This window comes from Heloderma suspectum, chromosome 3, assembly GCF_057233095.1.
Source record: "Heloderma suspectum isolate Gila_16-S chromosome 3, 16-S_ref, whole genome shotgun sequence".
Classification (NCBI taxonomy): Eukaryota; Metazoa; Chordata; class Lepidosauria; order Squamata; family Helodermatidae; genus Heloderma; species Heloderma suspectum.
In genome coordinates, this window is record NC_139460.1 from 266081525 (window position 1) to 266107569 (window position 26045).

At 44.8% G+C, this 26045-nt stretch overlaps 1 protein-coding gene across 1 annotated transcript in view; it reads right to left on the reverse strand.

The window, feature by feature from the left end:
• The window catches only part of KIF1A (kinesin family member 1A), a 140071-nt gene that overhangs the window by 55249 nt on the left and 58777 nt on the right, over nt 1–26045 (reverse strand). The window contains exons 10-23 of the mRNA XM_084846837.1: nt 25627–25644; nt 24978–25053; nt 23778–23856; nt 21521–21663; nt 15655–15788; nt 14099–14178; nt 12989–13064; nt 7020–7099; nt 5942–6048; nt 3964–4047; nt 3347–3527; nt 2912–2984; nt 2343–2436; nt 1053–1201 (exon numbers count right to left, since the gene is read on the reverse strand). Coding sequence (XP_084702963.1) covers nt 1053–1201; nt 2343–2436; nt 2912–2984; nt 3347–3527; nt 3964–4047; nt 5942–6048; nt 7020–7099; nt 12989–13064; nt 14099–14178; nt 15655–15788; nt 21521–21663; nt 23778–23856; nt 24978–25053; nt 25627–25644 — 1374 coding nt within the window. The remainder of the gene's footprint in view (nt 1–1052; nt 1202–2342; nt 2437–2911; nt 2985–3346; nt 3528–3963; nt 4048–5941; nt 6049–7019; nt 7100–12988; nt 13065–14098; nt 14179–15654; nt 15789–21520; nt 21664–23777; nt 23857–24977; nt 25054–25626; nt 25645–26045) is intronic.

Here is a 26045-nt window from a genome sequence, read left to right on the forward strand (position 1 = left end):
GTGGGGGTTTGAGCTCCAAAACACAAAACCGCTTTTTTGAACCCTAATAGAGATGGTGCTGGAGGGCAGCACTTCACTTGGTGGCATGCCACTTAAAAATATCAGTTATTTCATAAGAACATGAGAATTCCCTTCTGGGGTCAAACAAAAGTCCATCTAACTTGTGTTCTGTTTCCAGTCACAGCCAGGCAGATGCTTCTGGACATGCACAAGCACAACATGGAGGTGAAGGCTTCTCCTGGGCATCAAAGTTATTCCAGCTTTATGCACAGAGGTTCCATTTAGCTAACATAGCAAATGACCATTGATAGGCCTATCCTCCATGGTTCTATCTAGCCCTTTTAAAAAACCATAAGCTAGCAGCGATGGGTACACATTAAGTGGTAGCAAGCTGCAGACATTACATATGTATTGCGTGAGGAAGCTTTTATTTTTGTCTGCCCTAAACCTACTGCCAATGAAGTTTATACGCTGATCTACTATTATGAGATGGGAAGCAAAAAATGTCCTATACCCCAGGGGTGCAGAACCTTCAGCCCGTGGGGCAAATCTGACCAGCCTGGGAGCCAAATCCAGCCCTCTGGGGTTCCCCAGATGACCACGCCCCTCCCCTGGCCCCACCCCCTTTCCCCTGACAGCTCATCATTTGTGGGTTTCCCAGCTTTTGCACATTTTCTCTCATTCTAAAAGTTTGAAATGCCTCTTTCTTCTAAAGCGTAGTTACCGGCAGGAAGAGATTTAAAATATGCTGGTAGTTTGGGCATTTTGGCCCCACGCTGCTTTGCCTTTGGCCCCACCCACCACTGAAACGTGGCCTGCGGGAGTTTCTCTGAAACTGAATTTGCCCTCAGGCTGAAGGAGGTTCAGTACCCCTGCTATACCCAATCCCTTCTTCACTAGACACACACTGCTGTATCTATCTTCTATAATAAATGCATATTCTTACACCTACTATCTAACAGGATGGTTTGATCCATCTGCCGGACTATTTCATCCCAAGAAAGAGTATTAAAAACTCATCATCCTCCATGGCTGTGAGAAAACTTGCTCACCTTCTTCTTCAGCTCCACACTGATGGCATTGGCCTCCTTTAAGAAAATGGCATTGCCCCACAGTTGGTCACGGAGGGAAGTAAATTGGTACCATTTCCACTTCCTGAAGGCCCAGAGTGCTAGCTCAAACTCCCGCTCCGTCCACTGAACTGGAGAGAGATAAGACTCCACAAGATCACTCCCTTCAAAGAGTAAAGTCCTTGTCCATACTGCCTGATTATAGCTCACACCATTCCTCTCCTTAAACAAATGCTCTTAACAACGGCATGTTAGAACAAAATTTGGCCCCAGGTCTGATGGCTTTCAAGCAAATATCCTGAATTCTTTTAATACCACAGACTTCGTTAAGAACATAAGAAATGCCCTGCTGGATCAGACCAAAGGCCTGCCTAGTCTAACATCTTGTTCCCACAGTAGCCAGCCAGATGCTTATGCGAAGCCTACATTCAGGACTCCGGAAAAAATATGCTCCAAGGACTGCTCTGAGTAAGCCAACTAGCTAACTTCCCAAAGGTCACCCTATGAAGGCCCCAAAAGAATCAAGAAGATGTTATTACATTATGATAATATTGTTTGCAAGAGCTTTGACTGATTATAGTCTTTTGTTCCTGCACCTGCCTAAGGCTGTAGTTCATATTTGATCTGGCTTTGCTCTGGCTTAACCCTGCTTCTGAATAATACTAATCAGCATACCACTAAGACTCCAATGCTTATCCAAATATGCATGCATACCTCATTATATAACCACAATCATTCCATAATATGAAGAAATAACTAGCCTAACAAAGCTGCCCTTTAAGCAATGCAATATGTTGATCTTGTTCTTGTAACTGTCTTGGGCGCAGCAAGTCTGTAGCACAGTGCTAGCTTTGGTAGCTCTATCTAAGATGTAATGCCAATAGATTCTTCCAGCTGAGCAATCCTTCCCCTCATAACTTGTGATGTAAAACATATACATCTTCACAGAACATAATCTGAAAATGATACTTGAGGGGAGCTATTCTCCTTTTGGAGAAGTATACAGAAACAGAAGACAGCTTCTCACTCAAGATGCTTCAGCACAACATACAATATGCAACATTTGGGTATAATTCAGTGCTCTGTCTGCCTTAACATAAATGGAAGCGGCGGCCTGATCTTTTCCCATTCACTGCTTCCATGTATTTTAAGTGAGCGATTCATAATCACTATAGCTTGTATGTACTTTTGTATTCAGGTATTTGTAGCAGAATACAAATCACTGCAGATAAAGTTGCATATAACAATATTTCCCTTTTACTGAATTCTTACCTTCATCCTCGGGTTCCTCCTCTTCCTCATTAGCCTCTGGGTAGTACCTTGAGTCCATCTGCTTCTGTAAAGCCTCCAATTTACTTTCATAATCCTAAAAGGACAAGCAGATGAGCAGCCAAGAATTGTATTGTCTTCTTTCTGCCTGCTGTATTTCGATTCTATGTAAAACTCAGAAATGATCCCATATCCTGTAGTCAACCAATACTTCCCTTTCCTTAGTAGTCACCATTTCAGTTTAGCCAACTATAGAATTTTATGAGAAGCTATATATAGTCTCTGAGAACGCTTCCAGTCTTACACTGTGTGAGATGTTAGATGGCAACGATTATGCGGAGTCCTTGGCCTTTGATAAAAGTGAGGTACGAAATTGTATTAGGATTTGGCTGGCAGGGGATGTGATAATAACAAATCCTAGTCGCTGTCCCTCTTGTAAACCAGGTGTATATGGTCTCTGGAAAGCTGGCCCCATCTTGAAAATAATGGTCTCCACTGTCAACCACTCTGCAGCCCATCTGCTTTTAGCTGCTGCAGTAAAGCATGCAAAAAGCCACCTGTTTATTACTTACAAGTCTTTGCTGCTCCAGAAGGTAATTAGCCTCCTCTCTTTCCTTCCGGTATTGGTCCTCCAGTTCCTGAAGCCTATATAAAAATAGGAATGATGGAATGACAAAGCAGTATGGACAGTTACAGAGAACCACCATATTTCCTATTCATTGCCACTTTGCCTTCTCTACATCCAGACTTCCTTTGAACATATATATGGACAAATGCAGCAATTCTCCATCTAGGCCAATCTTGTGTCTCCTGAGAAACAGCAGCTCCCAAGGAGTCTCTGGCACAGGCCTTTCCCATCACCTGCTACCCAATCCTGTTAACTGGAGGTGGTGAGAATTAAACCTGGGGCCTTCTGCCTGCAAAGGACATGCCCTGCCACTTAGCTCTGGGCCTCTGAATATTCCATCCCTGTTCCCGAGATCTTCCATACCCTTCCTTCCACTCACCTCTGTTCCATCTCCTGCTTCATGTCAATGCCTTGTTTCTCCAACAGTTCCCGCTGGGCAAAAGCCCAGTCCACTGGTTCAGCAGGGGTCTCTGCACAAGGGGTCCGCTCCCGCTCTTGCCGTGCCTGCTCAGGATGGTTAAATCGAAATACATGGCTCTTCCCCATGATTATGCGATTTCCTGTGGGGAGAGGGGGTATAATAAGTACAGGGATGGAAATGGGAAGGGATTCCAGTACCAGTTGGTCCATTGCTAAGGGGATGCCATGATGACCCACTGCAGAGATACCAAAGATGGCCCCCATACACAGAAACATACAAGGCTGAATCTACACATCGCAGTTATACCGTTATCATAACTGTTGGTGCCCACTGGTGTCATGTGTACCAATAGTTATGATAACGGTATGATAACAGTATAACTGCTATGTGTAGATTCAGCCCAAGTCATCTGTTCCAAATTACTTTAGTGCAACCAATGGTCTATTCAAGACAATGAAACCCTCTTCTCAGAGAATGATTTCCATGAGTTTATCCCTGTGTTGCAAGGCACTTGTTAAAACACCTTTCTCCTACGGCCCCATTGCCCAATCTTTTCTCCTGGAGAGTGAACCTACCTGATCTTAAGATGCTGGGTTCTGTTACTTTCTTGCCATTGACATAGGTGTCTGCCCCCTCACAAGGTTCCAGGGTCACCACTGCTGCAGTAAGGGCACAAATGGAATTGGGAGAGGGTGGGGAATAAAATGGTATGTGAAAGGTACTATCAGTGCACAAGGAACAATTGTCTGCCAATCGTGTTAAAAATATTGGATGACCAGTCTATTTGCTGAACAAGGAACCAAGCCTTCTGTGTGAGTAGGTATAGTATTCTTCTACAAATGAGATTAAACCTTGATGGGCAGTAACATATATATAACACGGTAACGCTTTTTTTCTAAATATCCATTTTCATTTGGTGTGACAGCCTGGAAAGTCACTGCATCTTGGACAGCAAAGAATGAGTTTATAACACGTTAAGACATGATCCAGAAGCTCAAAGGGAGCTGTACGGACCATATAAGGTGGGCACATTTGAATGTTATGAGAGTGTTGTAAGTGCTGGAGAGCAACCCTTTGCTTTGCAGCATGCCAACTACCCAATAAATAAATACATAAATAAATGCCTTTAGAAATAAAATAAACATCAGGAGGGACTGGGAGCCTGGCAGGTGCCAAGAGAGGTGTTCGTGGCACCATGTTGGAGACCCCAGGATTAAACGATCAATCCAATGAAGCCATATGGATTTATACTTGCTGGGGTTCCAAATCTACATTTTTCTAATGGAGCTTTGATAGGTTTCATTCATAGCTGGTAACAATCAAAATAGCTCCATTAAACTGGCTTAATCCAATAGAGCTTCAGTGGATGGATTATTCAGACAACTGGGAGCCACATACTGGAGCCTTAACAGTTTATCACAAAGCGCTTGTACTGCTGGAAAGGCGGCCATATGTATCCTCTAACTATGCAGTTAATTTACTGTCCTTTTCTGCCTCTAGGAAATCTGGAGAGATGGAGGGTAGCAATGCTAGTTTAACCACATGGTTATGGGCTCCCCATTACAGTGTCGTACACAGCAAGGATACTCCCACCTATCATATACTGTTGTGCTTCAGCTCCACAGTGCATCAGTTACACATTTCTAAAGCATAGGTCCAGTTAAGGTGCATTCCCATGGAGGACATCCCAGAGGCCATAGGATACTATAGACCGCCCCCTCCAGGGGTATATAGGGAGGACTGCTGTGGAGGTCTTTCCTTGACTAGTGGCAGAAAGCTCCACAGAGGTGGCAGCTCTGGGCAAAAAATGAGCGTTCCAAGGGTAGGTCAGGGGCAGATTGGGGGAGGCTTTAGCGGGAACATTATACCAACATATGCAAGTTAGCATATGCAGTTTTTATGCAAATCTCTGTCATATTTTGTCCTCTTTTTTATTGATACATTTCCTTTTTTTTTTTTTGGCAATGTGTAAATGCCCATCATATTTGAAAGGCAAGTAGGCCCCATTGGCAGGAACAGAGGGCAATGACTTAGAGCAGGGGTCCCCAACCCCTGGGCCGCGGAATGGTACCAGTCTGTGGCCTGTCAGCAACCGGGCCGCAGGGGTGTGCAAAACCCCCTCACCTTGGGTCCATGGGGAGTCCGCGGGGGGGGGGGGGGAGGTGATCCATCTCCCCCCGGAATCCTCGCTGGCCCCGGCCGGCTCTGTGACAAGTCTGTGGAGCTTCTGGCCGGCTCCGGCTGCTGGCAGACTTCCGGCCGCTGGGACGCCATTTGCGTCCCTGTTCTACAAGTAATAGGCTACGTAAATCTTTACGTAGCCGATTACTGCAAAGAATGGGGACGTAAATGGCATCTGTGTAGCAGATGCCATTTGTGTCCCAGCAGCTGGAAGTCCGCCAGCGGAAACCGCCCCCCCCCCCCCCGGTCCATGGAAAAATTTGACCGGTCCCTGGCGCCAAAAAGGTTGGGGACCACTGACTTAGAGGGATTCAGTTCTAACTAGATAGGGAAGGAGGCCTGAGAACAGTGAGGCACTCTGTATGGGGATACCTTCACTGCCAGCCTTAGTGTCACTTCGGAATATGCAGTGCTCTTCTTTGATGAAGTGCCCACTGAGGACAATGTCCTGCCTTCTCTCAGCATCTTCTCGACCAACCCTGTTGGGGGAAAAACACAGTTATTCAGAGGTCAGGTTTCCAAACCTGCATGCTCTGTGCTCTTCCAAACAGAGTTGCTTGAACCAAATGTAATCAGCTCCCAGCAGACAGGAGAGCTAGGAGATTGCTGTTGTAGGGAGCAGCATAACACACCATTTCTTGCTTAGCGGAACTAGCTACCAGTTTGCTTCTAGTCATAATTCAAGGTGCTGGTTATTCTATAGAAAGCCCTGAACAGGTTGAGCCTATCCTGTCTTAGTGAGCACCTTCTCCCATATGAGCTTCCCTGTCCACTATGATCAACAGATGAGGCTGTTTGGGATCTCACTTCTGCTCCATATCTATGAGTACAGGGAGCAAGGCCTTCTTTGTGGTAGTGCCACAGCTTTGGAAATTCTTCCAGGGAAGTCCAGCAGACAATAACTCAGCCCCAGTCCAGATCTAGTTACACATAAAAGAAGATACTGATGCATGAGTAGTTGTGTCAAAACATGGATGGGGCTCAAACATGCATCCTGTTGAAAGCAGCACTGTGTAGACAGACAGCATCTGCACTCAGATGCACATCTGATTTACACTCATAGTTACTGATCTAGCAACTAGATAAGTATGCAGAAGCCTGCTTCCATTAATGAATTTCCTTAGCGGTGTGCATACCTGAAAGAAAAGCTTGTTCTGTGAAATCTTTTTACAGTGCTGCTTTATGGCTTCTCAGTAACTGGCAGTTTTTAGACCACTCGTCTTCTGTTATATATTTATACTGCTGTTTTTGTTCTAATTGTTTCTGTTCTAATTATACAGGGTTTCTAAAAATAAAAAATATGCAAGCAAAAGCATTTCACATCGTTTTCAGGAAGTCATGCCTACTCTACAGGGAGGCATTTGAATGCAAAATGGTTGGTGTAAACCATATCAATGCCAATCCTCTGACTTCATCCTGGCAAAGTTGCTATTGTTGCCATCTTACTTACCTGGTTATTCCATCTTTAATGTAGTAGAGGAGGCACTCAGACATCAACGGGTCCTCATTTAGGTTGACCAGATGTGGTGTCTGAGGGAGACAAAAGGGTGAAAAAGGGTGCACTCCTATGCCTGTTTAGACAGAAAAAAGTCCCACAAGTCCAAGTATTCCCCAGCTGGCCATGGGGCACAGAATTGTGCTCTAAACTCTTCTTCTCTTCCCAGGCAAAGCCATGCCCTTCTGACAAGTCTGCCCTCTTTGAGAGCAATCTTACTGTGCCATAGCACTGAAACGACCACCTCTGTTTTATCAGGACGTTTTGATAGCTTTGTAGCTGTGATAACTGGTAGATTTAGGGTGCAATCCTATACATACACTTATCTGAAAGTAAGACTCAATGAACCATATGGGGCTTACTTCCAAGTAAACATGCATAGGGTTGCACTGCATAAGCCCAATCCTATCCCTGTTTATCCAGAAATAATCCCCCTTGTGTTCAATGGGGATTACTCTGAGCTCTGGGTCTGCAGGACTGCAACCTGCATTGTTCATTCTGGTTTTAAATTAGTTTTGAAATTGGGTTTTATTTTTTAAATTGTGAACTTAAACAGCCCCTTTGCTGTAACATGAAGGCTGTGCTACTGACCATGAGGGGCTTGTTAAAGTCCAGCTGCATAACAGCTTAAAGGAAAACTTTCTGGTGGAAAATACTCGGCGATCTAACACCCAGGGCATGTGTCTCTGCTACCTGAGCTGCAACATTCCATAATGGCCTCTATGCAAGGGATTTCTGTACGCATTCCATGTTTTACAGCAGCCATGTTTTACCGCAGCAACACATGGATACTCTTGACTGGGAGCACCAAAAGCAGAAATGGCTCCCCTGACCAACAAATAAGGGACAAGATGGGGGCTGCACTCGGTGGTAGAGCGCCAGCTTTGCATGCAGAAGGCCCCAGGTTCAATCCCTGGCATCTCTAGATAGGGATAGGAGACAATCCTGCCTGAAACCCTGGAAAGCTGCTGACAGTCACTGTCAACAGTACTGGGCTCGACGGACCAATGGTCTGGCTCAGTATAAGGCAGCTTCCTACGTTTCCATGTATCTCAGCTGGTGCTGTTCAAACACACACAAAAGTCTTGTGACACCTGAAAGACTAACCAATTTATTATGGCCTGAGCTTTTGTGGACTGGAGTCCACTTCATCGGAGTAGTTCAGTGGTTTATGTGTTGCTGTCAAGGGCTCCTTGGAGGGCTCTCTCAGTCTAATCCAGTGGCCAAGTCCAGACGCAGACAAAGGGATTCTTTTCAAAGCTTTATTCTTCTCTTACAACTTACAACTCTATAGGTAGCAACTAGATCTGAGCAGCAGCATCCCTCTGCCCTAAGTTGGAACAATTGGTCCCTGCTTGAAAAGCAATTTCTGGCAGACCCCTGAATATAAGGACTAGGGAGAATCCCTCCCCTTTTCCCTTGGATCCTCTGGGCGCAACCGTTCTTTGAGCGCCAACCTGGCGCTACGCCTCCTTTCCACGCGCTCTCCATTTGGCGCCGCTCTCTGCGTCTGCGCCGCGCATCCAACCAGTCTGCTATCGGTTCTGGGTCACTCCCTGGACTGCTTTCTAATCTAGGAATGTGGGTGGGAGGAATCTCTGTCAGCTGCGGACCCTGGGAAAAAGGGGCGCGCTCCTCTCCCAGGAGCGACTGCTCTTCCTCCGAATCAGAACTACTCTGGGATTCTATGGGCTCAGTGTCCACCCTGACAGTTGGGTCTCTAAACACAGCCTGGAGCGTGGAATGACTCTAAGGTCTTAGGAAGTCTCTTTCTCTCAACCCGTCTCCAAAAGGGAAATAACAATGACCTATGCTATATTTTGCATACTTAATATGAATTCAGATACAAATTATTACTAACAAGTATGGCGACGCATACCACTGAATCAAATTCTCTTGATGAAACATCATGCATACATGAAGACCTGTACTCAAGTGGAAACGAGGCTGCAGTGAATAAGCATCGTCCAATTCCAAAGGTCTCACACTGCTCTATGTGTGATCCTCATTTTTGGAGTTGAAAAATGAACTCCAATGATGAAACGGCTAAAGAACTCTACTGCCATTACCACTGCTGAATCTCTTTCAGAAGAACTGTTAGCACTGCAACTATCACATCGATCTGAACACCATGCAGAGTGGACTGGAGACCATTTACACATGCAAGTGCTGGGAATTCACACTTACCAACTAAGCACTCTCCAGTGAAAATGAGCCTTGGGGGCTTCCAGATTTCTAATGCCAGGGACTGTAGAATCTCTGCCCTTCTCTTACATGATATATAAAGGCTAGTCAGCAAACTGCATTCCCAGCTGACATACTGTGTATCTGTGCTGTGGGGTACCCAGCACACGGAGTCAGGGTTTGGCATTGTCAGGCAGCTGCCAAGGCCCCTGCACCCTACCTTACCAGTGCGGAGGAGGAGGAGGAGCTGCCCTCTCTCTCTGGCTTGGTGGAGAGATGCTGGGCCCCTCCAGCGCTCCCTCTTCTGCAACGCTCTGCTGTCTGCGACAGTGGCTCCTCCTCCTGTCCGTTCACCACACAAAGAATCTGAGCAGGCAGCTCCTTCCACTTCTGCTAATCACTCGCCTGGCCAGCCAGGTTGACAAGCAAGTGGTGATGGTAGCTAGGAGCTACAGCCACAGTTGCCTTGCCTACCATTTGCTGGCTCGTGGGGGCTGCTATTAGTCCTATTCACTGGCCTGCCACAAAGATCAGCAAGGTTGGTGGACACTACAGATAGGGGCTTCTTACTGGTGGCCCCTGCCATATGGAATTCCCTCCCGAGAGATCAGAACTTGTGCCCCTCCAGATGTTTTGGCCTGCAATGCCCATGATCCCTCACCATTGCTATATTGGCTAGGGCTGATGGGAGTTGTATGGCAGAACAGCTGGAGGGCCGCAAGTTGCCCACCCCTGTGAGAAATGTACTGCTGACTCCATCTGTGGCTGCTTTGAAGAAGGTTGTGAAAACATACGTGTTCTATCTGACATTTAACTGAAAAGGGTTTATGGGATTTGCTGCTGTTAGGTATTTGAAATGGTATTTTATTTTAACTGGCTTACTTTAAAAGGGGTTACATTTATAGTGCTTTCATAATTTGTTTTATATTGAACTTTGTATCCTGTAAACCACCTTGGGAAGGCCATAATCTTGAAAGGAGGCCAATACATAGATTAAGTAAGTAAATAAAAAGAGCCACCATTGCTGCTTGTTGACTCACCCACTCCGGTGGGTGGGAAGGCCAGCAATCTGCTGCCCCTCAGAAGCGAGCAGGAGGGCAAGCAAGCAAGTGGCAACGGCAGGAGCCGCCACCGCCAGCATCGTCCCTCTCCGTCTACGTGGTGGGTGGGAGGAGAGGGAGCCACAGCCTGTGGAGGCCGCAGCCGGCTGGAAAGCATCTTGCCTTTGCAGAAAGGCCCTGACTCAGGGGTAGAGCCCCTGCTTTGCATGCAGAGAGCCCCAGGTTCAATTCCTGGCATCTCCAGGTAGGGCGAGGAAAGGCTCCTACTGGTAAACCTGGAGAGCAGCTGCCAGTCACTGTAGACAAAGCTGACCTAGGTGGACCCATGGTATAAGGCAGCTTCCTAAGTCCACACACCCCTCCGAAACTGGAGCTGTCCCTGGAACTCAGAATTTTTGGACCATTAGAGCCTTGATTAGGTGCTTAAATAGGAACAGAGTAGAGGTTCTGGTCTTGGGTTTTAAAATCTTGATTTTTTTCTTGATCAACATTATCGATTTTATTTTTAATTTGAAAATACTCATTTTATTATTTTTATTGACAGAATGTTCTACCACACTTCAACAGCTGTTCTCAAAGTGGGGATATTATCACCTTGACTGAGAAACTGTCACTATGTACTTTAAAGATTAATCCATCAGTCAGAAGCAAGGCAGGGGATGGATTAAAATAAATTGACTGACAGCCCTGCTTATCACTGTAAACACTGTCAGGAGCACGCGTCCAGGACCAACTGCCAGGGCTGAGCATGGTTATCCTGCCTCTGAGCAATCAGCACCTGAGGCCTTTCTGCTAAGAGGAGAAAGTATGACGCAGAACCCTCCCCAGCTTACTCTGCTTGTGACATCAGGCAGAATGTACAGAGTCATATGGTTGAATAAGCAAGCTTATTACATCACCCTTTGGAACGGTCTGGATTATGTAATCCAAAGAAGGCATGCTGAATGGTGTGGTGTCTTCCTTTTACCTGTGTTACTTATTGCAAAAGAGCTAGTAAGCCAACTCTTCTAGCCACCACAGACAGAATTCAGAAAGTTTCCTATGCCTAAAACAGCATAAGCATGGTTTTCAAAGGAATCACACAGATCACTCCAACACAACCCTCCAGACCAACCTTCTTTGGGGAATACACCCCTACACTCTTCAGAAAAACATCTTGGGGGTTAACTGGGGGTGGCTACGTGGCAAAAGGGGAAAGAAGAAGAACTCAAATGTGCAATAATCATCACAATCTTGGTGAACTTACGAATCTACTTAAGGAAGTAACAGGCATCATGGTGTGTTGGATTTTTAATGTGGTTAGTGTGCTGGATCTCTCCCCCTGCCCTCCGCTTTTCTGAACTATTTCATGCTATTAAACCAGTTGCAGACCATCGGGTTATTGGATTGTACCAAGACATTCCCCTGGCTTTCCCAACTATGCTGTCCAGTAGGAGAGGTGCTACCAAAAAGTTCTGTTCTTATATTCTTACACTGCATTGAAGAAAAGCACAAGCACATATCAATATGTTTCAGTAGTAAGAGGTTTTGTTTTAAAATATCAAAGACTAAAGAGAGAACATACATTCACAGAGTTCTTGGTTGTCTAGCAAGTAGAGTAGACCATTTGGTTATTAGACACATTCAAGGAGGATCAGTCTATCAATGGCCATTAATTGTGACAGCTAAATGAAATTTGCATGTTCAGAGGCAATGTGTCCAGTGTTGGAGGGGAGCCAGGGCTCATAGGGTCAAAGTGCTGAGACCTTTTGATTAGCAAGGATGATGTCATCTGCCATCTTCCCACAGGCTTCTCTGTTCCCTCTGAGCACAGCTGCAATCCACACAGAAGGCAGGGTGTGTGTGTGTGTGTGTGGGGATTTCTCAGCTATGTACAGTTGTGAGCTATCCCTGTTGTAATGCAAAATATTTTTGGGTGACCTGGGACTGAATATGCAATTAAGACCCATTAGCTTTATGACAGACCAGCTCCCGGTGGAGCTGAAAACTGCTAGAAGTGGTTTGTTGATATGCCTGCATTTTTGTACTCTCCTTGGGGGCGTGGTCATGGGGACTGTGATGATGAGTTCTTGCACTTCAAAATGTACCACTACACCACTGAATATGCCACTGAATATCCATTGCTTGGGACCAACAGTGGGAGAGGGTTATTGTCCTCATGTCCTGCTTGTGGGCTTCCCAAAGGCATCTGGTTGGCTACTATAGGAAACAGGATGCTGATGGACTTTTGGTCTGATCCAAAAGAGTTGTTCTCATGTTCTGATGAATAACAGAGTATTGATGCTGCTGCTTTAAAAAAAAAAAGACTCTACCAAGCATAACTGCCCAGGAGGATCAAAGTTATTCTGTTTTTTTCAAGCAGTTCAGTGAAAACGGCACTCAACTACAGTTCAGTCTTCTAACAGTAATGTAATAATGAGCTACTGCTGGGTGAGTGCAAACTATACAACAATAGAAGAACATCCATAACTAGTTCCAGTAGTAAACCAGCAATAAAATACCAATGCAATGGCATTCCAAATCTGCAAAGTCTGCAACTCATTCATTCAAACGGTAACCAGAAATTCTAAACAACAGAGGTAACGGTGGAAATAATTTTAAAATTGATACATGCTGCACAGTTGGTATATTTCAAGATACACCAAGCACTGTGGAGGAGGCAGAAAAAGTATGTCCTACCTTTTTAGGAGAGAACACCCCCAGGGTACCACCATCTTCTCTCATAGCCACACCCATTTCTGCCAGCAAGGCTTCCCTGGAAAATATCAAAAGAAAGAACTGAAACTCTGCTGAGAACTCGTCCTCATGGCATGAGATGCAGAGGTACTCTGAGAAAGGAAGCCTCATACTGTTTGAATAAAACTGATCATACTACACGTACATCTTTAAAATGCAGGTACCAGGGGAGTGTTGATGCTGGGAAAGAATGGAAAGTGGGGAGTGGGAAAGAGGCAAAGATTAGTCTTGACTGCAGCTTCACATAGAGAGAGCCAAAGTTATGTGTGGCAAAGTGAGAGATGAACCGGCTGAACATCAGGAGAAACTTCCTGACTGTTAGAGCAATACGACAATGGAACCAATTCCCTAGGGAGGTAGTGGGCTCTCCCACACTGGAGGCATTCAAGATGAGGCTGGACAGCCATCTGTCAGGGATGATCTGACTTGGATTTCTGCACTGAGCAGGGGGTTGGACTCGATAGTCTTGTAGGCACCTTCCAACCCTACTATTCTATGATTCTATGAACCCTCTTATTTTGGTTTCTTGTTGAACATATTGGGGGGGCAGGGGGGAAGAAGCATCTTGCATTCTAACATTTGATTTGAAATTTCTGAACCATGTCAGGAAAAGTAACGTGTTAAGTGACTCTTATCGGCACAATAATTCCCAGCCTCTCGGGCTCTTGAGTTATCATAAAAGGCTGGTCTACAAGCTGAAACAACCTCCATGGGGTGACTGTTCCACAAGATAACTTCAACATGCAATACGTGTTTGGTCACTACCATTTCATGGAGAGTTTCCCTGCCGCTGCCACCAGCAAAGTCTGGCAGTGGCATGGGCACCCTTCGTGAGGTGATGTTGAACCACATGGTAAAACATTCTACTGGATGAAGACTGTTTCATGTAGCTTCCACATAAGGAATGTCATGTGCAGAGCAGCAATAAGAGTAATCATTCTCTGCCAAAAGAATGAAGATGTGGTAGTGAAACAAAATGTTGAACCACATGGGACTCAGATATAAATTTTTTATTATGAATATACCAGGCAAAACTCACAGCTCAGTTCCTACCTCTCCATACGAATTGCTTCTGTTCTACGCAACTTTTCTTCCCATGTTTCATTCAACTCAGCGATTATCTTCTCTGTTTCCTGAACAGAACAAGTTAAACATGAGTATTTCATGACTGCTACCTGATTAGACTACAAATACTTGGCCTACAATGCATTATGCAGAGCTCACCACCATTTTTCTAGGACAGGGGTAGGCAACACAGTGCTGCATGCAGCCCCTCTGGTGATTTTTGCCACCCCCACTGGGTCCCACCATCGCTGCTTCCATGGCAGCCACCATTGCACTGCTGAAACCCCAATGATTCTGCTGGGAAACAAGGCATGTGCTCCCCAGGAGAATTACCACTTCTGGGAAACATATAGGTTCCTGGTCGACAGCTGGTTGGCCACTGTGTGTACAGAATGCTGGATTAGATGGACCCTTGATCTGATCCAGCATGGCTCTTCCTATGTTCTTATGCAGAGAAATAGAGCCTGCAAGGATTACCCACCCTGTTTCTCTGCAGAATCACACTTTCCCCAGCCCTCAAGCAGCAACATTAAAGGATGTTAGCAGGTACCTTCAGATCAGTCAGCCAAAATCCCACCTGCCCTTTTGTAATCTCTTTGTTTCCCTTCAAAAGAGCAATCATTTTTCTGCCTCTTTCTCAGGGATGTTGAGAATTTCAAAGAAATTTCTCAGTCTGCAGGGTTTCAGTGCTTACCTGGCTTTAAGGAGATGGCTGAGGGGCTCATGTGCGCTCTTTATTTAACTATTTGATCCCATTCTGTCCTTGCAGCCTCTCTGGCTGCTTGTGATTTCTGAAAAGCCCCCCTAGAGGATTTCGCCAGGTCTTCCTCTCTTGGGGCTTCCCAGTGCCTGAAAGCTGAGTGAGGCATTTTTGGTTTCAAAAGTTCCTTTAACAACAACAAGATGAAGAAGAAGCATGACAACAACTCGGCTTTCAGGCACTCAGCAGGTAGCAACACTGGAAAGCCCCAAGGGAGGAGATCCTGTTATGTCAACCAGGGGGCTTTTCAGAAAGCTCAAGCAGCCAAAAAGGCTGCGAGGATAGAATGGGATAAAAATGGTAAAATAAAGGTCAGACACAGCACCACCACCCTCACTTACCCCCTGGTAAGCTGGTAAGGTACACACTGAAGCCCTGCAAACTGAGAATTTGCTCCAAAATTCTCACCCCTTCCCACAATTTTCAGATGCAATTTCTTTTTACCTCTCCCCCGAACAAGTGGTTGAAAATAAATAGATCAAAAAATTCAGCACAGTGCTTCTTCAGAGTCTTTCTTGACAGGATTATAATATTTAAAGGCAACATATTAGAGACTACTAAAATGTGTTTGTGCTGTAACATCTTCCCACCAGGTTTCTTCCCATATCCAGTGGAAGCTGCACAGTTTTGCAGCTTATTGTGCACCTTGGTTAGCTCCTTTAGAGTTCTGACTGGTTCTGACTGAAACTGGAGCGAATTCACAGCCCCACTGACATCAGAGCTACCAGCCTCCACTGCCCATATCTTTGCCATACAACATGGCATCCATGATGCTAGTTCTTACCTTCAGTCTCTCAATGGCCTCTTCACTACCTGGAACAAACATGATGCGTTCATGAAGACTGGAGACAGAAGCAGCTCGGCTGGACAAGGCTGAGAGTGAGGAGGATGGGCTCATTCCTACCAAGGCATTGGTCACTGTGGAGAGATTGTCATGGCGTTGACTCATATCTGCCACTCTACGATTATCATTATTGTTCTCAAAGTCGGACATGTCTATGGGGTTCAGGAGGGGAGAAAGAAGAGGGGAAAACACAAGACAGGAAGAAGGAAGGAAAAGATAGAGAAAAGAATTGCAGTTGGGAAATAGCAACATGATGCAATGAGGAGAAAGGTAGAAATTCAACAAAGAGATACGCAGACAGTAATGTAGCTATAGATGCCAGGGCAGGATCCCCACATGAGCTGGAGCAGTCACTCTACGCACTATACAGCTTCTCTTAAGCACTGATACAACAGTGCCTTGGGGGAAACAGCTGGCATACTGGAGATCTAGGCTACACAATCACTGTGCCCACCCCCAACTTCTCCCCCAGCATTTTAGGCAGGGGACAGAGAATTTACCAGAGACCATGTCTGTTAAGGCTACGCAGAAGGCTGAGAGAAGGTTTCAGGGGATTAGTACCATTTATTCACAGGGCTGGGTTTCCAGAAGCTGAAAATGTCTTTGCATTTTGGAGCTACCCTAGGAACTATATTGAAGGATGGAGTATAATTCCCTAAAATAAACAAACAAATGAGATACTTGGGTCTAAGATAGAGCTCCAGCTGTGAATATGGTTATGACATTTTGCTTCCACTAATGCCTTTATGATTCATTTCCATATTCGGGAAAGTGTCTTGAATATGCTGAATTCAGAAATTAATGACAAATGAAGATGTGGAATCAGCTAGAACTGGCCATCCAACTTTTGCTATTTGAGTACCAAGAATAGGGAGGGGGAAGATGGGAGGAAACAGGAAACTGGCTTGCAACCAAGTAATCATGAGAACTTCCAGTGAGAAGGAAAAGGGATGCCCAAATTAGAGAAATGTTCCTCTGCCTGAAGATGTTGTGTGCATATTCTAGGGTCAGGCTGTGAATCAGTAGAACTACAGACCTCCAGACCTGGCCATGATGAACAGAACATATGAGCCCTCTGTAACAGGTTATGAATCTAATACTTGTACAAAACTGTACTGTTTTGCAGCTTATTGTGGCTCCAGAGAAATGGAAGTAGACCTGGCACTACTAGGTGTGACTAGAACAAAGAGCAACTATGGCAGGCTGTGCCTGTTAGGAGGAGGCCCACATAACTTGCTTAGAACATCCAATGCTCAAATGCCTCCACAGGGATGTCTCCACTGTCCTGGTACTCTTTATATAGTAGTGCATGAGATAATTTCTGCTCAACTGGTACCATGTTTACTCTGCCTTAGTAATTTCAACAGAACTTATTTTCTGGTGAAATATTAAAATGGCTCAAGCCTGCACTTTTCTCTAGAGTCTAGCCCCCTCTCCACAGGACTATCACTCCTCAAGATTATTTCATTAATTTCTCTCACAGATATTACATGATAAAGACACAGATATCTTGCAATATTCTGGCTGGTTCCTTACAGAAGTTTTAAGTATGTAAAATAGAAATCAGCCCCCTGATAAAGGCTGGGTCATCCAATCAGGGAACAAGTATCACAGTCTGTGATAGTTCACATTATGTTCCCATCATTAGGAATGAAATGATTGGCTGATGTTAATACCCCAAGATTTCTGTTATTTCATATTATGCATCTGTCACGCCTTGGCTTCTGATAACTACATTTAAAACCTGGATGGGTTAGTGGACAGTGAAAACCAGAAAAGAGGCCCAAATATTAAGTGTGCAATAGACAACCTTTGTGGGTCTAACAGGGTAATTCAAATATAGCTGAACCAGTTAATATTAGCATCGGCATTTGTTGTCACTCATGGATATTGAGTATTAACAACAGATTAGTTTTATGAGGTTTATGTACAAAATAAAGAAAATTTCCAGCAAAAGTTTAATATTTTAGGACTGTGATAATATAGGATTAATGAGCATAACAGCTTGAATTTAGAAACTGTGTTTAACTTCCAGGCTGCTAGCAAAAAGGCCTGTTCGAAAGTGTTGCTTGAAAAATCAGAACTAAAGGCATGCTGTCTTTCCAATGTGGACCAAGATAGACATGAGATGTTTGCGATTTGGTCAAAATACACAGAGAAAAGGGGAAGATAGAAGGCTGGCTTTAGGAATTTCCCAAGGTATTTCCTTTTTGATTTGTATAGATCAGGTTAAGATGGCTGCTGTTGTAGTCTGTTTGGTGGCATAAAACCTGTGCCTTGAAGATTCTGAGCTCTAAGATGTTAACACAAGCTGTGGATCTTCAGAGTCTCTGAAACCCAAACTCCAGAGTGATCTTCCTCCCTGATGAGTGCCCCCTCCTAAATGTTACCTTTCCCTACTTGCCTGGGTTGTCCCAAGACGTTTTTCTGTCTGAGGTGAAGGACAAGATGTTTCCCCCGCCCCTCGCCCGCCCACATTCTACATACAGAAGCTGAGTGGATTGGCAGTTGAATATTGGTTCAACACTGCCCTGCTACTTGCTTTTTTAAAATGAGAAGGAAAACAGAGAGATAATGGTTCAAGACATGAATCTTTATAATGTCAGAAAGGTCCAATGTAAGTGAGATGCGTGAACTCCATGAGAAGATCCTGAGAGTTTTAGAAGACATACATCTCCTATTCTGGCTGCTTTCCTACACATATTTTTAAATGCAACAATGAATACATTCCTCAAATGCTCTTAGTAAACTTTTTGGCAGCAATGAATAAGCCTTGACCTTGCAATACAGTTGTAAGGCCAGAAATGGGGTTTGAATGCTGTGCTTTCCTCTGCAGCTAAATTATTCAGCATCTCTTCCTAGGCTTGACTAGATTCCAAAACAGCCTGACAGCCAGACATCCCTCTCACCATTACAAAACCTTCCATTTCAAGACAGCCTTCTGAGAATCCCTTGAGGACCAAGAAGAGCTTTGTCTCTGCTTCTGCCATCACTCTCCCTCCAAATCTCTTGGAGCATGGAGGGGCAGGACTTTGGCCCCAGAGTAAACAGGAGAGTAAATATCAATTCACTGTTTCCTGATATTGAGTTTTTTGGGGAAAAATAACTGTAGAAAGCCAGCTCAGTGACAAGGGCTAAACTGATAAATTAACAACAGCATTAGAAACCCAGGCAAACATAAGGTGATAATACTGATAACCACCCTGACTCATGTGGAATCGGGCAAGATTTCAGTTCAATGCATTAAATATCTAAAATATGTTTAGTAAAATAATGAAGTGCCTTGGACTATGCTCAGCAGATTGGAGGGGCAGGGGGAGAACCTGTGCAATCAAGAGGAGTAAGGCAGGCCCAGATGGGTTTTTGGAACATGGATGCTGGGCAACCTCTGAGAACTGGATCCATTAAAGCACAGTATCCATGTCCTGGAAAACTCTGCTTGCCTGACTTTAAATGAGTACTTTAATCAGAGCGTAGGCTGAACTGCTCGCAAACAAGGCACAGGCTGCAGGGCCTTCTAGCATGCCAGCTAAAGCCAGATCCTTCTGTCAAGCCCCATCAGCAAATGGTCTTTTCCAGCAGCATTCCTAACAGGTACAACCATACAACCAGCAGGAGGGCCAAACAGGATAACCAGTAACACTTGCGCCATTTGTGGCCTGAAGCGGATATTTTAGTGCTTCTGGGCAGGCTGTTTCCTTCCCCCCAGCAGAACACATTAATTAGGCCCAGTCCCAGCACGAAGCAGCAACAGCAGCAGCGCAAGCAGCAGGAAACAGTTACAGCATAGAGAAAGGAAATCTCAAGAATAAAACCCAGACAGAATATTTTAGAGGAGAGGGAAATATGGCAAGGTTCACTGGATAACCAGGAAAAACCAAGTCCAGCTAAGGTGAAGAGCCGCAGGGTCTCCAACAAAGGCAAAATGGCCTGGAACAGTTCTGGGTTGTGACTTTTTTGGTCTGTGGGTGCATGTGTCAATCAAGGCCCAGAAAACATCTTTTTACAGCATCTTCAGGAAGTGTAGATGGGGTTGGGATAGATGCTCTCCATTCATGAAGAGGAAAGGAAGGGGCAGTCCTGGCAGCCTCACACCTGGGCATCTTCATGGGGGGAAAGGCCATTTCTGTGAAAGGTTTTTTCTAATGAGAGCCCAAGACTCAACAAACCAACCTCTCACCAGTGCTCTGTGCACCTTGACAGCAGCAGATGCACATGCAGTTCATGCTTAACAATATGGTGGGATTAACCTTAATGCCCCTGCTTTGGTCCCCTCTGCATTTTTGTGGAGATACAGGAGTTCAGCTCAATATGCGCCCTGGGCAGCTATGAAGGCAAAAGTGTTCCCAATAGCCTGGCTGAACTGCCCATGGGCTACTGAGTCCATTTCTCATGCTGTACTTATGTTCCTTTGCTATGGCTGAGTCTGTCAGAAGAAGCAGTGAAGCACACAAAATACCAGCAATGGGGAATACACACATTTAGGTCCTCCTGGAACAGGATTGGCTAAGAGAGATAGGAGAAGGGTGGGGGAAAAAGACAAAGAAAACAAGAGTAGGTTCATCTTATAGGAATAAAGAAACAGCACCTGAGGGCCTTTCCATGTGTCCAGAATCCCTGCATATGATTCCTAGTACTTAACTAGTACAAGTATACACCCTGTCGTTACATAATGCAAGATGAGAGATGGACACTGTGAGGGGACACCCTTTCTGTCACTTTAAATGGGGAGGTGTGTGCTCAAGTACTGCAAAAGGTGATCACACCGTCTCCTAGCAAAGAAGGGGGGAAGGCAAAAGAAACTAAAAAAAGGCTAACAAAATGATGGGGCAGTGGGGAGGGAGCAGCTGTTCTGGCTTCCAGGCATGACACGGTCATTATCCAGTAAGGAACTGTGGCATAATCCAAAAAGGAACCACCTTCCCCATAGTGCCCATTTTCACAATTGTAGCTCTGGGTGGGGTGAAGCACATTTCCCTAGCAGCAAAATATTGCTCTTTGAGTGCTGTGGACAAATAAATCCCAGCACAAATGCATCACCTAGGAGAAAGGTATTTGGATCCCCTGAAACAATTGCTATTTTTTTACCCAATTAAAGAATTGACTGGAAAAGCCCTGAGATGCATATCCTTCAAATCAAACAATTCCTCCCTTGTTCAGAGCTGAGGAATGGCACACTGGAATATAATGTGGTGAGACAATTCTCCAAGTCAGATGTTGGGAGAATTAAAATATTCCTGTGATCCTGCTATTGGGCCAGTGAACAGTTCAATATCGACACAGAGATGTAGACAGAAATGCCTAGAAATGGACGTGCAAAAAGGGAGACAACAGGGAAAGAAAGGGTGGAGCAATGAGAGAGTCAAGGAACAATGCTGCTTTAGGGTCATTTTCCGTATTACAGAGGCACTTGCAGCTGGTGGCTCTAACAACACAGTGTGCTCTTCATGTGCAGCAGCTCCACACTTTGATTGCATATTTATCACCATGTGACTGCAAACCTTTTGTTTAAAAGCCTGTGGTGGTGTGTGAGAAAAATACACAGCCTGTGGGGAGCCAGTGTACATCTGGCAAATTCACCAAATGGAACAACTTAAAGTAGCCTCCGCATGGTGGCTGTGCCATTTGAACTGGCCCTTAGTATGCCCTCCTTATGGTCAGCTTGTAGCGGACCACGAGGGCAGTGGGACTATCAAGCAGAAAGGGAAACTATGCAGAAGATGGACTTGTTCTGTTCAAGTGAGCTGAGAAGGACAAGGGGTCAGCAAATGCCAGCCCTAGCCCAATGCACAGAAAGTCAACATACTGTCAATGATGTCTCCCAGGCCCTGGGCATAGAGCAGGTCTCTCAGGCGAGCCACTTCATCCTTCAGTTCTCTGATCAGCTTGTTGTTAGGATCCTCGTTAATGACAGCATTGCACCTGATCTGCTTAGCACGGTCAGCATACCTGTAGGAGCAAGACGTATTCTGGCTAAAGTAAAGGCTGCAGAAAATGCCACACAGCAGGGGTCTCCATCCAACATTTTTGGGTTGGTGGGCACATTTGGAAAGTTGAAAGAGTACTGTGAGCATTCCCACAAAATGGCTGCCATGGTGGGTGCGGCTGGTCACAAAACACCCATTTCCCATAAGGTCAACCAGTGAGACTAAAAGAAAGGTAACTAAAGAGCCATGGGCTGACAAAATTTGGGAGACTACAACTATGTATAAACTTACTCAGCACCATGGTTTCCATTTATTTCCTATGTTGAAGCTCTTCATAACTTTTGATCAAATTCCAGCCAAGTACAGCTGCCTATATTTTTTCTGATTAATACACACATATACACAAAATAACTTACATTCGCACACACTCCTTTTATATGTTGTATACATTGTATTTTTACTCTTTCATTAGGTACTGCGCTCCTACTTAGGCTCTTTTACTGTATATGTTCCATAAGCCTACAGGTTATAGATTAACAATTATAATTTGTGAATGCCTTTGCTACTTCAGTGATCGTGATTTATTATTATGTATGTTCTTTTGTTGTTGTTGTTGTTGCCTTTATTTTGTTAATGTCATTCCAAAATAAATTCAGATTTCATGGGGGGAATAGTAAGTTGCCCAAGAACCTAAGTAAAAGGCAGAGGTGAGTTCTGAGCTCCAAAACATAAACACACTCTAATGAACCCAAATGTCGATGATGCTGGATAGCAGCATTTCATTTTGCAGCATACCAGCCTCCCAGTTAAAAAAACTTTTTTTTAATTAAAAAAAATCTTAAGAAATAAAATAAAAATCAACAGGGGCAGGGAACCTAGTGGGTGACAAGAGAGATGTCCAGGGGCATCATATTGGAGACCTCAGCCATACCGCGTGACATGTAAAAGTAGTGATGACGTGAGCCACCCTGCTCAGGCTTCGTAAACCAAGCTATTTCCCCCCAAACCCAGAAAATATTCCAGTTCTATCCCATTCCAAGCCAAACCAGACCCCACGGCACACCCAATGATGTCACCAGTAGCACTACGAGATCCACTTTTTCTCACAACACCCTCTCAAACCCCTTTCTTCCAACCTTGACCTGCCTCCTCCTCCTCCTCCAGTTAAAAGCTGAGCAGGAGAAGAACATTCAGGGACGTAATGCCAGGCTCCTATTTGAGGTGAGCATCATTAGTTGCTGATATTTGTATTTCCAAGCCAGGAAATACAAAACCTAATTACATCGCTAATATAGAAGAGAGATTTTGGAGGCCATTTGACAGAGAAACATACCGGGACTTCTCCTGTTTACCTGCCTTTAGACTAGATCTGTCCTCTTCAGACATAGCAATACAGCCTCTGAATCCAGCAACCTGGATGCGGGAATGCTCACAAGTGACAGAGATTGTTTTCATTCCTCTTATGTGGTGCCAAGCTGATGACGGCACAATGAAATCCCTCAAGGACAATGCTTTATACAGAGAAGTTGCGGGTCCTCAAACTGTTCCACATCAGTTAACTGCAAGGCATACTGAGTGTCGTTCATAGGAAGGAGCTCAGCAACACCACCTTTAAAGAGCTATGGGTGGAAAGCTAGTCTTCAAGGAGGGATGCATCGAAAATTTCATAGAGTTTCATTTACATTGCACCTGCAGTGTTATTTTGGTCATGTGAAAGTTTTCCTGCTTAACATATCTGTTCAACATATACAGGCATATCAGCATACTTTTCCGGACTGCCATTCACCACTGCTGATATTATGAAACTATTATAGGTTAATCAAGTGATCAAACTGGCAGTTGGTTAAAATAGGCCTAGTGCTTTATGTGGAAAACCCTTGAAATTGTTGCCATATGAACATGCAGTGGAATCCACATTTCCAAATGTAAATGATCTGGATTTTTAAAAATTTACTTTGTATTTCCTAAGTAGCTCCATTGCTAGAAAAGCTCCAATTTATTCAGTATCCAAACTTTTTCCTCCCAGAATATTTTATAAATAAAGAATCAGAGAAGGGAGACAATCTAATTTCATAAGGCTCAGTCTTTTTCCCCAGGTCCCAATTCAGAGTGTGAGAAATCTTGCATAGCTCCTACCTTAAGGTGCTGAGGGTCTCATCATAATTGATATCAGCAGGGCTGAGAGCAGCAACCATAGCAGTCCGAGAGTTGCCACCTGCCCAAAGAACACATAATAACTCTGGCTGGTACAAGGATAAAGTTATAGATCACACCTCTTCTTAGGCTGCCTCCATCTTCTTTTTAACACTCTTCCCAAGACTGGCTCTCCCATGAAACAAGGTGAGACCTTTGCCTCAGGAAGCAAATGGGAGGGGCAGATCATACGCTCCTCATCCACCGCCCAGTGGGCTGACCGGCACCACCGCAACCACCTGCGTTTCCTTGGCTGGCTGCAGCTGGTCTGTAGGATTCTCCAGAACACACGCCAGGCCCAAAGCCTCGCTCTGAGGAAAGACCCCCCAGAGCGAGGCATTGGGCAGCCACTCTGGACAGCTCTGCCAGCCACTTTCCTGCTGCAGCCAGCACGGTTCTCTTGGCCCAACGCCTTGCTCTGAGGATGGAACTCTCAGAGGGAGGTCCTGATGGGTGAAATCACCCATGCTGATGCAGTGGAAAAACATACACATACAAACAAAATGGAGGTAGGGGAGGGCAAGGATCGTCCTGCTTCAGGCAGCACAACATCTTGCATCGGCTGTAACTCCTTCTGTCGATCTGTTCTTCCATTCTAGGGTTTACTGTATCATTTTGCTCATAAGATATAGGCAGGGAATGGAAAATTCAATCCCACAACATCATGGTAGTCCTATCAGTCACCCAAAGACTAGGAACATAGGAAGCTGCCTTATACTGAGTCAAACCACTGGTCCATCTAGCCCAGTATTGTTGACACTGACTGGCGGCGGCTCTCTAGGTTTTGAGGTGGGAGATTTTTCCAGCCCTACCTGGAGATGCCAGGGATTGAACCTGGAACCTTCTGCATGCAAAGCATGTGGCTCTACCACTGAGCCACAGCCCCTCCCAAGAGCCCCATCCTCTAGAAGAGGATTCTTGTAGAGGTACAAGTATCCTGTATCAGTGGCTTGAACATATTGTTGCAATTAGATTTCAGATGCCTCTGCTGTTTATAAGAGTGTTACCCACCCTGTCAGCAGGTGGAGGAGTTTATAATGGACATCATGAATGGCAGGAAAGCAGAAGAGGATAGAGGACCACTGCCTAGAAATCTGGTGAGAATAGGGATAGAACATGGATGACATCATGTGAACAAAGTACCTAGATTTTCTCGAAGGAGCCAGGTAAGTACAGAGTCCCGATATGGAATAAAGTCTGTCTTTTTCTTTTTCTTATTCTAAAGGAAGGAGAGAACACAAAAATGGAACAGACACCTTTGATGCTGGAAGTATATGTAGATTCATGAAGGATAAATAACACATTAAGTTAAGCCCCATCATACCCAGCATGACAAACAACCTAGAGATGATCCCTTTAAGGACAGGTGTCTCACTAAGACACAGACATTTCATAATGTTGTAATTAACTTTCAAATAATGAATATTGATCCATGTAAAGGATCTCTGGAGAAAATACAACAACACGCTGCCTGTGGCGATGCCATGAGTTTCCTACTCTAAACTGGACTACTGGTGTAACAAGTGCAGTCAGTGCTGCCACTTTCCAGAGACAGGATGTGCCAAGTGAACTAAGGTAAATATAGAACAACCAGGAAACAAGCAAGTGTTTTCAGAACTCAGGAAAAGATTGGCTTATATTTAGTATGATTTAAATGGTAGTAGAACCAGCTTGCCTGTACAAGTTGGCTCATATGTATATTGTGTCTATATCTACATTTTTCCCATAACAGCGTTCAAAATTAAACAACTACATTTTGCCCTATCGCCACATCCCAAGCACAGGTATTTACCTTATTTGGCCCTGAATCCTGAAAATAAACCAGAGATATTCATTAGAATTATATGATCATGTCTAACCAAAACAGATTTAAAGAGAAGAATGATTGGGTCCAAGGACTGACACAAAAAAATGGGACAGCACTCTGACTTCCCGCAACCCAGATATAACTCCACATCCGCAAATGAGGAGCTTTTAGTCAGAGTTCAGATGCAATGTTCATGGTACCATTTTGGTGTGGCAGAGAAAGAGTGCTGAGGAGGAGTCAGATCTGCCCTCCAGCTCTTCTTGGAGTGGACTTCAGACGCCCAACAAGCAGGAAGGCTCTGGGAAACACTCCCCAACTCAGTTGCCACATTTCCAAACCTCATGCCACAGAAGAAGCCAACGACTGCATAAAAATGCCCTTTAGGATGGCCAGGATGTAGCACT